The 16,633-nt window shown below is 37.0% G+C and overlaps 1 protein-coding gene across 1 annotated transcript; it reads left to right on the top strand.

Moving 5' to 3' along the window:
* The first annotated feature begins 4,736 nt into the window (after window positions 1-4,736).
* Window positions 4,737-7,115, top strand: LOC122584302 (putative disease resistance RPP13-like protein 1). Its single transcript, XM_043756503.1, has one exon. The coding sequence runs from the start codon at window positions 4,737-4,739 to the stop codon at window positions 7,113-7,115; it is 2,379 nt and encodes a 792-aa protein (XP_043612438.1).
* The last annotated feature ends 9,518 nt before the right edge of the window (window positions 7,116-16,633 follow it).

The raw sequence follows: 16,633 nt of genomic DNA, 5'->3' as shown, positions 1-16,633 counted from the left end.
TTGTTCGAAAACTTCCGAAATTCCTCAACGAGACCACAGTTTAATTGGTGATGGCATTAATAAATTTTGCTACATAATTTTTTTTTGAAGGTACTGTGCGTGGATACGATATTACAATGGAGCTTCTGGAAGGAGCGATCATCTTAGTCCCTCGCTTTGGAGTGGGTGGCGTTTTCATGAGTGGTGGTCACTCTTATTGCTGCTACTTTACGGGGTTACAAGAATCTATGACCCATTGATCATGTCCTTTTGTGAGATCAGGCTATCAATGCAAGTTTTGTTTTGCTCTTCATATGTTTTTGTTTTTGGTTTGCTGTCCTAATGGTATTGTACAAGAATCTGTTTCTGTGGTTATCTCTGTTATTGTAATTTGGAATGTAATCCTTTTTCAAGTTCCATAGTTTATATATGTTGAAATCAAGGTTCCAGTTTATGCAAGTGTGATTTTGTACATTTTACAACTGCTGTGGATATTTACCCAAAGTACGGAGTGAATCGCTTTTAACTGTAATGATCGAATATGCAAGTGTGATTGCACAAAACCAGTTTTTTCTTTCACTGTTTTTTGCTGCATCTTTTTGTTTTTTGGGTTTAGCTTTTGCATTGGTTTCTTCTTAGTATTGCTTCATGTGGTCATCTGTATTTTACTCTTTTGTTATTATTACTTATGGTATTATGGTGATGAAATGATTTTACTACTAAAATATCAAATAAAACATTGAAATTGAATTTGGTATTGGAGAATTTGTGTATTCTTTTGGAATTGGGCATCTGATCGATGTAGAAATAAAATTGGCCAGTAAGCAGCAGAGGCAATACTCAAAATTAAAATGGGGCTTATAGCAAGGTGAATACGTCGAATATCTGCAGGTAACAAACGGAAGTTGCTTTTTGTTATTATGGCCACTAGCTTGATGAATATTAGATGGAAAAAAATGTACTCCTAGTTTAGTCGAATGAACTATTGTTACACTTACATCGTTCAAACTGATTTACATGATCCCTGTCAAACAAAGCAACAGATGTATAACATTCAAATATGCGATGACAAATAAAGCTTTGTGCAGACTCAAAATTTGATCTTGTTTTGCTTAATCTCAGGCACCTCACATCATTTAACACATAAAGGTGCGATATATGACTCTGACTCCAACATCTACAGTTACACAAAAAGGTTCATGAAAGCCCTTTCCCTTCCCTGTAGTACATCCAGATAAATCATAGAAACAAGGTCTGGTAGGAAGTTCAGGCATCGTGCTCGTGGTCCCCACCAATAGGTAAATGAATCCTGGCCTAAAGTTTGCCCTTACATACCTTAGGGGCAAGGGTGTAGTGACAAACATTGGCAAATTGGCATGTTCTTGGCAAGTTTATACCCAATAAGAGCCTGACACGTGTCGTTGCCAATTTGAAGCCAAAATTCGGACCGGACGTATTGTGGCCTGGAAAAACCGAAATGGATTACGATCGAGGACCATATACCGGTCCATGTTTTTCAGGTTCAGATTCGGTCTGGGCTAAGTAATGGGCCGGTTTGAATGACAAAAACCCAAGACCGGACTTTTCTTACAAAATGAAGGTGCGCGTAATACAAAGAGTCTTTGCTTATTGAAACTATAATTAAATGCAGGTGAGTCTCTAATGTAATGACTGATGGGAATTGCAAAGATCAATAGTTCAATACTGTTTAGGAAATACAGTATTGATTTGATAATTGATCGTCATGCTCGTTCCATCCGAAGAGCATAAGCACAGTCTATTGAAGATCATCATACGAGATTTGAGTATTACACGACTAGAAGACATTTCAGTTGCCCAGCGTAGACTTTATGACTTCAGTAAAGATTGGTTAACTACAAAAATGTGCATCACCGAGACCTTAGCCAACCTAACTAGGATACAGTATGTGAACGACTTTGCTTGTTTTGTTGTGAAGTTATACTACAATTTTAATTCCCTTATTCTACTAACACTGTAATAGAAATATACAAATAAGTTAAACCGCCCACCATCTTCTCAAAAATAAGATATACAAATGAAAGACCAGAAAACAGAGATAAATATAATTCTCTTATCCATTAAAGTAATACTTATTTGTTGAATACGTGTTTTGTCTTTGCTAATGTTGTGGAGTTTCCTTATTTGATGATCATTAATACAGATTCATGTCATTGGTCTTGCTATTAAGACAGGGTTACTCGGGTTTTATGGGTTAAAACTAGCCTGACCTGTGAATTTTTTGGTTTCACAGAGCATATTGTTTTTTTATTTTTTGCTATTGTTTCATACGTATTATAGTCTGCTCATAAAGAGCATATTCTTGTTAGTATTTAAATCAATTTTATCAGAATTAAATAGGAAAAGAAACATAAATATTACTAGAATGTTCAAATTAAAGTTCCCTTCCTCATCTAATACCAATTTGAGGTTTCCACGGATTTTTTTTTCTTTAGTTGTTAGTTCATCTTCAAACTAAAATAAAAATCCATATTTAAAAATGTACGTAGCAGTCTATAAACAGGTCAAACTAATATAGTCTATTATCTTTACAACCTTAAACAAATATTTAATAGTTTGGGCTCAATACGTGTCCGTTACTTCATTAATGAGCTAGGAATTCAATGGTGAATGAAACCTTAAACAAAAATTTTAAAAATTACAGTAAAAGAGCTACAAATGCCAGACGTAATCAACAATTGGAGTTCGGATAATTAACTCCTTAAGATTTAATAGTTTGGGCTCAATACGTGTCGGTTACTTCATTAATGAGCTAGGAATTTTCACAGGGGTATTCGATAGATTTAGAAGGATATGCACCCTTTGTATTTGTATCCTCTTTTTCTAAAATATGTGAACATTTAACACTAATGCTATTTTTCCCAGGGTGTGCATTTGCATACCCTGATATGTAAGTACGGACGCCTCTGGTTGTGACAACTCAATAGGATAATATCCATACTTTTCACGGACAGATTCAATCGAGTAGGAAACCTATCAAATAGAAGGCGCCCCAAATGTGAACCCTTCTATATTATCAAGAACTATGTTATCTGGAAATAAAAAAAGTTGGACTCCAAAGATTGTAACTGTCGTTTCAATACCTCCCTAAATGTCATGCCTCCATTTCTAAAGTCCCATGAGCACCATTCCGTCTATCCGAAATGACACATTCTTGCTGTTGATCCAACCTAAACATTCATGGAAAAACCTTACAAAGAGGAGCTGTGCCAATTCAAATATCGAGCCAAAAACGAGTAGAAGAGCCTTCACAAATCTTTCTGGAGATGGAACTATTAGGGATACTATTTAATCATTATATAAATTTTGGACAACGCCACAAATTCACCCGCAAATGCTAGACGAACTCGTCTTTAAGTTCACCAGGAAGATTCATCAGAGCAATAATGGAGGTTTTTGATGAAAGTGCATTATGAGAATTAAGGAAACGCCAATACCACTTCAATGAAAGTGCTGAGTTAAACGCCTGCAAGCTCCCAAAACCGAAACCACCATTATCTTTACTAGCTAAAACCTGACTCCATTTTATCCAATGAATATTTGACCCATCTAGACTGAAGCTTGTGTTATCAAAAACTAAATGTGCATATGTAACTAATTGTTGAAACCATGCATTTACTTTTCTTAAAAATGAGATCACTAGCTCCCCTCATTGTTTACAGTTATATGATTAACTTTGAAAATTAATGTATACAAAAAGCTATTTGTGTCACAGTTTGCTATTCTTATGACAACATAAAAAAAATTTCAATTTTCATTGTTATTGCGATGGTTCTTCTGCTTCAACTAATCATATTTGTTTTATCGACAGACTAAGCATCATTAACGACTTTCTCATGAAAGCTATACTTTTTAAGATCATTTCGGTCAATCTAATGTTGTGAATCCTCTTTTAGTTAACAATAGTGCTTCCCTGCTACGGTGCTACTGTCACTGCATCTGTGTGGACGTGGTTTTTATTTTATTTTTGGCTTCATTGACTGTTTGCTGGTCATTTGTTACTTATAATGAGTCTCTTAAATCTTTAAATTTTTAATGATAAATGGATCATGGAAATAAACGATTATACTTACGAACCTCTACATGTGCTCTATAGTACAATGATTGAACATGATTGACAGCATTTTTACAAAAAAATTAGCCGTAGAAAAATTGAAAGAAGATGATGCTGCATGTAAAGTCAAGTCAACGATTCACGTGGACTTCTTTTTGTGACGTGGCACACGCCGTCGATATTCAACGGATGAAAAACTAACTCTAAATGTCGTCTTCCACGGGTTTTGGGTCCCGGTACCATGTTGGACTATGTATTGACGGATGACTATCCCGATATCCCCATTTTGATTGAATTTTAATATATTGTAATCCTTTAATTTTAGAATATTGAAAAGGAAAATACGCTCCCTTACATAAAAAAAAAATTGGTAAATAAGTTACTTTTATATGGATATAACCTTAAACCAAAGTAAGTCAATAATACTAGTAACATTTTAAAAAAAAAGTTAAAAAAAATTGGTAAAAGCCTGTTGCATTGTGGCTGATCGAGCTCCAGGATCTGGCTTATGACATAGACGATGTGCTTGACGATATGGCTACCGAAGTTCTGAGGCGAAAGTTGAATCATCAAGTGTCACATGATAGCACCCGCGCTAGTTGTAGTAAGTTATCGAAATTTGTCCCAAACTTGTTGTACTAATAATTTCAGTCCTCGTAACTTCATGTATGGACGTAAGATTAGTTCTAAGTTAGATGAGGTTAACACTAGATTGGATGAGCTTGTTGATCAGAAAAATAAGCTAGGTTTGGATTTGAATGTGAAACTTGAAAGATCGAATAAAAATAAATCAGATGTACCATTCCATCAAATTTCATATGTTAATGAGTCCAAAGTTTTGGGTCGGGAAAACGATAAAGAGGCATTGATTGGGCGGTTGCTTGGGAGTGAAGAAGAAACGAGCAGTAATCAAAAGGTGATCAGCGTTGTGTCGGTTGTTGGTATGGGTGGCCTTGGAAAAACAACTCTCGCCCAACTTTTGTACAACGATAAGAGAGTGAAGGATCACTTTGAACTCATGGCATGGGTTTGTGTTTCCGATGACTTTGATGTTTTCAATATCAGTAAGCAAATTTATCAAGCTATAGGAGGGGAACACAAAGACTTTGCTAATCTGGATCTGCTATCTGTTGCCCTTAAAGAAAAACTTGCAGGGAAAAGGTTCCTTGTTGTTTTAGACGATGTTTGGAATGAAGATGACAAGAAATGGGATCTTCTTAGAAGTGCTTTTGATGTGGGGGCACATGAGAGTAAATTTCTGGTGACCACGCGGAACAAGGAGGTTGCATCAGTGATGGACTGTTTTCAACCTTATATACTAGAGGTTTTATCAGATGATATAGCTCTATCTTTATTTGCTCAATCTGCACTTGATGAGCAAAACTTTGACAAACACCCATCACTTAAATCCGTTGCTCAAGCAATCGTTAAGAAGTGTGATGGGTTGCCCTTGGCTTTGGTAACTCTTGGGAAGGTCTTGAAACGAAAAGAAAGTGATGATGAATGGGAGGCATTGCTGAATAGCGAAATTTGGAACTTAGATGATGAAAGTGGCATTCTTCCGGCTCTCAAGTTAAGCTACTATGACCTCCCTTCGCATCTAAAGCAAGTGTTTGCATATTGCTCCTTATTTCCAAAGGACTATGAGTTTGAAAGGAAGAAACTAGTCCTATTGTGGATGGCACAAGGGTTTGTGTTCCAAACAAAGGGCAAAAATCAACCAATTGAGAGTTTGGGTGACAAGTATTTCGAAGAGTTACTCTCAAGGTCCTTTTTTCAGCCTTTTGGGAAAGATGGATCAAGGTATATAATGCACGACTTGATGAATGACTTGGCCACAAGTGTTGCAGTAGAGTTTTTCTTTAGGTTGGATGAGAATATGGAGTTAAACGATAGGAATGAAGCTTATGAAAAGTTTCGTCACTTTTCATTCATAGGTCAACAACGAGTTACAGAGCATATAAAGTTCAAGGAATTACACAGAGCTAGATCCTTGCGAACATTCTTACGGGTGTCAGTTGGTTGGGAGAAATTTATAACATTGGACGATGTTACTTTAGATTTACTCCCCCACTTAAACTTCCTAAGGGTGTTAAGCTTAACGAATGAGTCAATCACAGAGGTACCACGTTCCATTGGTAATTTGAAGCATCTAAGGTACCTCAATTTTTCAAATACCGACATCCAAGGAATACCCGAACAAGTGAGCGAATTATATAATCTACAATGCTTGTTGGTTCGTGACTGTTATAAGTTATCTAGTTTGCCAGTGAGTTTTGTAAAGCTAATAAACTTGCGACATCTTGACATGACTTATACTCCGTTATTGAACAAGTTGCCTTTGGGGATCGGTGGGTTGACGAGTCTACAAACATTATCCAAGGTTATAATCGAAGAAGGTAACGGTTTTAAAATATCTGAGCTTAAGGGCCTGTCAGATCTCCAAGGCGAGCTTTCCATCGAGTGCTTGGAGAAAGTGATACAACCAACAGAAGCAAACGATGCAAAGTTACAACAAAAAACAGGTCTTTATGAACTGAATATGAGATGGAGTGATGTTTTCGATGGTTTTCGGGATCCAGCTATTGAATATGAGGTACTTGAAAGGCTAAGGGCTCCCTCGAAGCTGAAAATACTGAGCATTTCATTCTATAACGGAATGAAATTTCCTAGTTGGATTGGGAATCCCAAATCATTTAATCATTTAACAGAGCTCAGGTTAATCGGCTGTGAAAACTGCACAGAATTACCAACGCTTGGGCATCTAAGTTCACTTCGGAATTTGTATTTGAGCAACATGAAAGCGGTGCAGACTGTGGGTATTGAGTTACTAGCACATACTAAACCTTTTCATGGCGATGCATTTCCGTCACTTGAATCCTTGGAAGTTGAGGATATGCAATGTCTGGAGGAATGGTCGACCAGTGGTGGTGACGGTGTCGAGACTCCTCGATCATTTCTTAGACTTCGTGAAATTTCAATTAAAAGGTGTCCGAAACTTGATAAGGTATCATTTGGATTGGTACCATCACTTGAGAAATAATAATAATAATAATAATAATAATAATAATAATAATAATAATAATAATAATAATAATAATCTTATTTTAATCTTAATCTTAATCTTATTATTGTACATTCCCCACACACTCGGGATTTTCTATTCACCATCCCTATTGACGGCTTGGGGCAAAGGATGAACCATCGTCAATTCCGTTGTGTTCTGAGCTATATGCTTTCAATACCAATGTTTACCGAAGGAAGCATTTGTCCCAGTTTCAATGTGCATCGAATGGATCAATGGGGAGATCGTGCGGTCCACTGTTCTAGTGAAGTGGGTGTAAAGTTCAGGCATAATTTGGTTCATGATATTCTTGTTGATATATGTCCTAAGGCGGGTATTATGGTTCGCAAAGAGGCTCCAATGGGCTTTCTTTCAGAAGATGGGAAAGATCTACGTCCTGCATATTTGTTACTATTCAATTGGATACAAGGTAAAGATGCATGTTTGGATGTCACATGTATTTCTCCCTTTACTATTATGGGAACGACTTCCTTTGCACCTGGGATAGCCTTACACAATGTTGTGGAGATGAAAAAGAGGAAGTATGCATCCAAATCATACCATTCGCTTTCTCTACTTTTGGGGAATTTGATAAGGAGGCTTTGGACGCACTTTCACGTATTAAGTCTATTTCTAGTAGTCACTAAAATAATGCTAGGAGTGGTATTTTTATTTTTCATAGAGTATGTTTTTGTATTCAAAAAGAAGTGGGAGCACAACTTATATTTAGACTTCCAGCCAACTTCGTGTAAAAACTATTTTATATTGAATGAAACTTATAATTATTAAAAAAAATAAATAAATAATAATAATAATAATAATAATATATACTATAAAACCGTTAGAACTAATAATTTATTGACCAATTAAATCGTTTAATTTTATCAAATTGACTATCGCCTATTTCATCATTTTATTTAATTATAAATTTAACTTTTTAATGATCATTATCCAAATATAATGTTATTTTAGTATTTATATTATTATTCATTAAAAAAGTCTCATTACTTTACACTTTTTTGTTTTCCATCAATAATTTACACTTTTTAGCCCTAAATATTTAATTTATATTTATTACGATTACAATTGTGACTTAATTAATAAGGAAACTTTAAATTGTCTACAATTGTAATACCATAAGCTTACATTTATCAACTCCTTAAAAAAACTACCACCAAACAATATTCTTCTATATTACGATTCATATTTTTCTTTAATTTGTCAAACTTAAAATTCAACATCCACGCTTACACAAACTCATTAACAATATGAACAACAATTTAATAAATCTTTATGAGCAACAGAACCCCAAAAAACAAAAAATTAACTAGCATATAGCAGTATCAGAACGTAACCCAAAAATTTTTCATCATTGTATGAAGTCTGAATTAATTATATGATAAAAAAGGGAATATTGAGAGGTACAAATCTAAGTTATTTCACTATTAACTAAAAAATAAATTATCATAATGTTTGCCTGTAACATAATACATTGACATAGCGACCCAACTTATATTTGTAATTAATGTTAGAAGCCCCGTATTTAGTATTGAACACGGATCTAAAATCTACTTGTGTCCTATACACTAAAATGCATGTTACTTGTATGTCGTTGTTTTATGAAATTTACCAACACCCATATTTAATCCATTATTAGTGTTAGTATGTAAAATATTTTCCAAATGTTCACAAAAATAATAAAAATAAAAAAAAATCCATGTCACCAACTTGATTTATGGAACTAATCATAGATTTATCCAATATAAAAGAAGAAATAAGTTTTAAATTTTCAATGACCCGTCCAAATATTTTTACTTGATAATCAAAATTAGATAAATGGTAACAAACAGTAGCGGAGCCAAGGGGGGCTAGCCAGTGCTTAGCCACCCCCAACAAATCATGTTTTCCATTGAAAGATTAGCGTCATAGTTGTTTGTTGGTAATGTTTTTGCAATCAAGCCTCCCCCAAAGTTGATCGATTTTCGGATAGTACGAAAAATATGAATGAGAAATCATACCATTTTGTCGGAAGTTGCTCGTTACCCATATGCAAATCAGTGTCGATCCAACATATATAAGCTTTGAAAATGGTGGTGGGTTTGAGTTTAAATGGTTATGAATTATGATGGTGTTTGGTAGGTCATATGTGGATGCAGAATTATAAGAAAGAAGAAGATGGACGTGATTTTTTATTTTTGTATCATTGGATATTTTCATATTTAACTACTTGAATGGGCCAAAAAAGTCAAAGCATAGAAATAATACGGAATAATATAATTAATTTTGAGATGCCTCTTTAGTTTTTACATGACTCCCATCAAGACCAAGAAAAATGTTTTACCATCAAATTAAAATTACTTTATCAATGGTATGTAGTAAATTTTCTCATTAAAAATGTATAACAAATATTTTTTTTTAACTTATCAGTGATGTTTTTATTAGTCTGATTGTATAATTTATCAAATTATCAATATTTTGGTTTTTAAGTAGAAAAACGAGTGTATGATTCGGGCTTTGTTAAAAATGTTTCAATAACATATTTGTCGGTCGAGCCCCCGCCAATCAACATTTCTGGCTCTGCCTCTGGTAGCAAAGACATGACTGCAACAGAATTTGACAATGATCTAAATTATAAATAGATACAGATTTCTTTTTGCCATAAAGGTTGTCGTGGAGACATATTTGCTTTCATTATAGAGTCATGTTGGACTCTATTTCTTATTTTTAACTAGTTGCGTTCGTAGAAATTAAAAGGGTACCTGCGCGATGCGGCTGTGATGGTAGTGATAGGTGGTGGTGGCGTGCGACGGTAGCGAGTGAAAGATCACTTTGAACTCATGGCATGGGTTTGTGTTTCCGATGAGTTTGATGTTTTCAATATTAGCTATGCTAATCTAGTTGTTGAGCGAAAAAATGAGTAGAAGACCCGTTACCAATTAATCTTTCTAGAGATAGTACTAAACTTTTGGATCCCTCAATGTCACCCTGAACCCCCCCCCCCCCCTCTCAAAAAAAAAATTCACCCGCATAAGCTTGTCTTTTATATATATATATATATCAAAAACTATTTCGGCATATCTAATTTATCTCATTTTCTTTTCTTAGTAGACATTATATATGACAACTAGGGTTGGCAAAATACCCGTACCCGATGGGGAATCCGATACCCGCATGCGATTTGACCGGGGAATCCCCGAGTTGACCGGGGATGGGGATGGGGATGGGGACAGGTATGGGGATGTAAATCTAATACCCGATGGAATTGGAGACGGGGATGGGAAACCGTAAATCCCCGATCCCCATACCCGAATCCGAAAATACTATATATATATATATTTATTAGAATCACTTTAAGTCCTTATCTATATTCTAAAATCAATTTTAAGTTTAGAGCTTTTATTTAATAATTTTTATGTTTTTTATGTGTTATACTTTATTAATCATTTACTTAACAAATACATTAATTTATACATAGAAAGAAAATGTCGAAATACACATGCATTCTCCTACGTATTTTTTATCAAGATAAATTCATGTTCATTCAAAAAAAGGTATCCCCGATACCCGACGGGGATCCCTGATACCCGATGAGGACGGGTATGGGGATGTAATTAAAATTCCCCGACGGGGATGGGGACGGGGATGGGGATTACAAGTGAAAATCGGGTACGGGGATGGGGATTAAGATCCCCGACAATCCCCGCCCCATTGCCATCCCTAATGACAACATAAAAATCTTTTCAGTGTTTAATGTTGATGGTTCCGTTGCTTCAATAAATCATAGTTTTGTTATATCCTGGTGACCCAACCAGTATTTTAGTATCTGGACCACACTTTTTGCAGCAAGGGTCGTTGCAAAAAGTTGCCACCATTATCCGTACACTGTTGACTTGACAGGCATTAGTGTAAATTTTTTTATTCACTTTTTGCAGTGAGGATTTGTAACAACCGCCTTAGAAATAATTTAAATAAATCCATGATATGTTCTAGTTTCGAATATGTGCTCACATGAAGGTCTATTCACTCTTAAATCTTAAATTATAAGACGCGTCTATGGTCTATTGTGATAAGAATGTTAGGTCTCAAGACGTAAGCGATTGTATTCAAGAAATTCTAGTCCAAAAGTGTTTTATTTAGACCCTACAATTATTAGAATCATTAATTAAGGGAAAACTATAAAAGGGTTAGAAAACCCCATTTTTCTACTTCTTCACCATTTCCCCCCCCCCCCCCCCCCATCTCACCTCTCTCTTTCTCTCTAAAAACACACACATACATTCACCATCTTCACCCACAAAAATTCATCATTTGATTTTGAGTTGTTAAACCAAGATTTCTTGTATTTTTAGCTTCCTTGTGATAATCAAAACATATTTCTAGTATCGATTTTCAGGTAATGACAGCAAATTTTGAGATTTTCATTAAAATAAAAGTTTACTTTTCAAGTGTATATTCTTGATGATTTGGTCCATTTTTGGTGTAAAAATCGTGTTAAAAGTTAGTGGGTTTGTGTCTAAAAACGTTTAGTAACCTTTTCGTGATCAAATTTGGGTCGTAAACGTGTCTTAATCTTCAAAACCCTCGTTTTTGTTGAACAGTCCCAAATTCGTCCTAAAAACACTTAAAACGAATTTAAGTCTTCCAAAACGAAGTTAAGCTTCAAAACGAACTTAAGCTCCAAACAAACTTAAGTCCCCAAACGAATTTAAGGTCTATCTTCGTTCAGATACACCTAACGAATTTAAGGTTTATCTTCGTTCAGATACACCTAACGAATTTAAGGTTTATCTTCGTTCAGATACACCTTACGAATTTAAGGTTTATCTTCGTTCAGGTACACCTAACGAATTTAAGGTTTATCTTCGTTCAGATACACCTAACGAATTTAAGGTCTATCTTCGTTCAGATACACCTAACGAATTTAAGGTTTATCTTCGTTCAGATACACCTTACGAATTTAAGGTTTATCTTCGTTCAGATACACCTTACGAATTTAAAGTCTATTTTCGTTAGTTGTAGAAATCAGATTTCATACTTAGTTGTAATCCAAGTCTATCATGTACAAGGAAACCCTAATTAAGGTATAATCAAGACATATTCGATCTTGTTTATCAAAGTGCGAGTTTAAAGACGTTCATTACGAGTCTAGTGTATGAAAAACACTGTTGAGTCAAACGTTTAAGGATCTTTAGTGAACCAAATCATCAGTACATCAAGGACACTTAGTAAATAAATAATCACGAGAACTAATACATGTATCCATCTATGCTCAATGGTTTGTGATTAGGTTGACATCAAGACATACTTGGATTCGAGTAGATATATTTTACTATATCTGTGCTTATACCCTGTGCTTGTAGAACTACGCTTGTAGCAGATCACTGTGAGTCTTCGTAGCCCCTTTTTTTTTACTTATTTCGGGGTGAAAGGAATACTACTCATGCTTTTATACATGCCGTAACTACTTTTACTACTCTTTGGCTATTTGACTACTTGTTACATATTAGCCGGTCCTATTGAGGATTGTGTGTGCTCTATTGATACTATTAGCCGGTCCTATTGAGGATTGTGTGTGCTCTATTGATACTATTAGCCGGTCCTATTGAGGATTGTGTGTGTTCTATTGATACTATTAGTCGGTCCTATTGAGGATTGTGTGTGCTCTATTGATACTATTAGCCGGTCCTATCGAGGATTGTGTGTGCTCGCTTACTTATGTGCAAGTTGGTCACTAGCCACTACATACTACTTAATACTTGAGATCTATTGGCGGTATAAAATGCTTTTATACTACTTGTTTATACTCAAACCTACGAACTCACCAACCTTTGTGTTGACTCTTTTAAGTAATCCTTTCAGGTAATCAGGCTAACCGTGGCTAGGAGTGGTAGCATGGGACTATTAGCAGACTTCAGGATTTAGGGTTGGAGTTTGCATGCTTGTACTTTGTGTTTGGTGGCAATATGCCCAATCGTATCCCCTGCGTGGGAACCTTTCGTACTTGATTTGATCATCTTCGTTGAACTTGTGTGTGTAATAACTACTACTATGCTTGTTTGGTTATGAAATTGACTATTTATGTTTATCCTAAGCACTCATTTAGTATTCCTATGTAACATCCATGTGCGCGTGTGCTTTATCTTACATCCCGAGTTTTCCGCCGCTGTCGGGGTGTTACAGATTGGTATCAGAGCCGTGGTTATAGTGAATTAGGTGGTTTTGCCTAGACTATAACTTAGGAACCGCACGTAGCATGCATGATAGGAATTATGTGTGCATTCAAACTCTATGGATTTTATCTATATCTGCGATATTCATGCTATTATACTCATTCATGCGCAGACCCTAGAACCATGCTACCTTACCACGTGTACTCATACTATTGGTATTCGATCTATGAGATGTGTTAAATTTAAATAATAATATAGTTAGCGATATGAAGTGTTGTTAGCAAGGAAGTATGGCGATATATCATCACAGAAAAGCCTGATCAACTTTTCGCGTGTGGTATATTTACTATGGACTTGATGGCAACATGGATCATGCCTTAGATGGTTAGAGCGTGGTAGCAACTCTGGCATGTTCAATAGGTATTGGTCGGGTGGAGGGTTAGCCGCTGGTACACCCTGTATACATACCTTTGCCAATATCTAGGGAGCATGTCAGTACCGTTAGCCGACCTTGCATTAGATGTACTAGAGGTGTGGAGGGTTAGCCGCTGGTACACCCTGTATACATACACCGCTAGTGCAACGGATGTAGGTGTTAGATCCGGACCACACTTTGGCTGTCGAAAAGTAATCGGAATTAAAAATTTTCATTTAAGTTGAAATGGTTATAGTATTCATCTTGCAAACTATCTTTCATGAAACGAAGATTCTATTGTAATATTACTCTGTGCTGCATGATTGATATTGATGATAATGTTCACTTTTCAGACATAATGCTCAATCTCTTGAATTACATGTGCTATTCAAAGTAAAATGTTTAGGATTCTAGAAAACTAACACAAGTGTGTTGAGAGTGCGTAATTGACGTCACGAACGACTATTCCTTCATTCTAACGCCGAACCCGTCTTTTCCTAATATAGGAAAATGGTGCGAACAAGAGCAAACCCGAATGTCGAAGCACAAGATAATGGTGTTGGTCGTGGTAACCCTGGAGGTGGTCGTGGCAACCCGAGAGGAGGTCATGGAGGGCAGCAAGGAAGAGGCCGTGGTAGAGGTCGTGGTGGCCGTGGAAATGGCATGGGTTATGGCGAGAACCCTGATTTAGCTACTATTATTGCAGAGCAGTTGGCAGCTTCAATGCCTACTATCATCGAACAAGTGACTGCTGCAATGGGTGTTGTCTCGAACCAGAACCGAAGAGCACCTGAAGTTGAAGCTGAACCTGTAAGAGTTGCACCGCAACAAGTGAATCAAGAACCAGAGAACTTTGACCCCGAAGTGGAGGTTGTTGATGATGGTGTGTATGTGGGCCCTTGACCCAGAAGATTTCCTAGAAATGACGAGTATGCTATGGGGAGAAGAGGTTGCAGTTACACCGAGTTTAAGAAGTGTGGCCCCCCAGATTATAATGGGAAAGGAGGAGCTGGTGTGTTTATGAAGTGGTTGGAGAAGTTGGAAGCAGTCATGGACATAAGTGAATGTCCATCTCATCAGAGGGTAAGATTCACTGGAGGTTCATTCACCGATGATGCACTATCATGGTGGAATACTTTGTTAAGAGCCCGTGGAAGAACTACTACTTTCGAGACACCATGGGATCAGTTTAAAGAGATGATGAAGAACCGATTTTGTCCACTAAATGAGATGCAGAAGATTGAGCAAGAGTTTTGGCACCACACCATGGTGGGATCTGGCCATGCAGAGTATACTAGCAAGTTTCAAGAGTTGGCTAGATTGGTACCACATTTGGTGACTCCTGAGTCAAAGTTGATTGAGAGATACATCTATGGTCTCATTCCTCAGATCCGTAACACCCTGACTGGCATTCCTCCTTACTCGATTGAAGAAGTAATTCGAAGAACCAGTGCCATGACTGATGACTTGGTTAGGGTTGGGACATTGACAAGGTCTGCAGAGAAGAAGAGAGACTTTGGTGAACCCAGTAAAAGAAGGGACTTCAGAGCTGACAAGAGGGCCAGAGTTGGGAAGGTGTTTGCAGCAGTTGAGCCGGGGCAGAAGGCGTATGTTGGCCAATTTCCACAGTGTGCTACTTGTACTTATCATCATTCAACAGCAGTGCCATGCCGATTTTGTCAGAATTGTCAGAAGTTTGGACATTTGGCTAGAGATTGCAGGATTGCCAGAGCTCCAGCAGCACCACCTCATGTAGCACCGTTGAACGCTAGAAACCCACCAGTCAATCGCGGAGGATGCTATGAGTGCGGTAGCACTGATCACTACCGGAATGTTTGCCCAAGAGTTGCTAGACGACCCATTCCAACAGCAGCTAAACAGAATCCATTGCAGATTGCAGCACCAAATCCTCCCAGAGTTAACCAAGCCCAGTAGGCCAGGGGCCGAGTCTTTGCCTTGAACGCAGTAGAAGCTGCTAACGATCCTAACGTTGTCACGGGTACATTTCTCTTAAATAATCATCTAGCTACTGTGTTATTCGATACGGGTGCCGACCATAGTTTTATCTCCACTAACTTCGTGTGTATTATTAACGTGAAACCCATCCGTACTCATGCTTGCTATGAAATAGAGGTAGCTAGTGGTGAAACCTCTAAACTTGACAAATTTGTGCCTAAATGTGTGTTAACACTAGATACTCATTCATACTATATAGATCTAATCCCGTTTGAAATGGGTAGCTTCGATGTAATAGTGGGGATGGATTGGTTATCCCGGGTAGATGCAACCATTGTATGTCGTGCAAAAATTCTTAGAATCCCCTTAAGTGGGGGAGAGGTATTAGAAATTCAAGGCGAGAGACCCGAGTCACACAAACAGATCCTAATGAGCACAACAACTGAGGTAACCAAACTAGTTGATATACAAATAGTTCGTGAATTTCCCGATGTCTTTCCTGATGACATCCAGGGATTACCCCCGTCTCGCCAAGTCGAATTCCGAATTGATCTCATTCCTGACGCTATGCCGGTAGCAAAGACACCATATCGTTTAGCACCTTCTGAAATGCAAGAACTCGAGTCACAGTTGCAAGAGTTACAAGATAAGGGATTCATTCGACCAATTTCATCGCCATGGGGCGCACCGATACTATTTGTAAAGAAGAAGGACGGATCTTTTCGCATGTGCATTGATTATCGTGAGCTCAACAAGTTAACCATTAAGAATCGATATCCTTTACCGCGCATCGATGATTTGTTTGATCAATTGCAAGGCGCAAAGTACTTCTCAAAAATCGATCTTCGATCGGGCTATCATCAGTTAAGAGTTCGTGAAGAAGACGTACCGAAAACGGCGTTTAGCACGAGATATGGGCACTTTGAGTTCTTAGTGATGCCTTTTGGTCTGACGAA

Source organism: Erigeron canadensis, unplaced genomic scaffold, assembly GCF_010389155.1.
Source record: "Erigeron canadensis isolate Cc75 unplaced genomic scaffold, C_canadensis_v1 Conyza_canadensis_unscaffolded:209, whole genome shotgun sequence".
Taxonomy (NCBI): domain Eukaryota; kingdom Viridiplantae; phylum Streptophyta; class Magnoliopsida; order Asterales; family Asteraceae; genus Erigeron; species Erigeron canadensis.
Note: the sequence above shows the minus strand (reverse complement) of the source record. Positions and strands in the feature narration are given on the sequence as shown.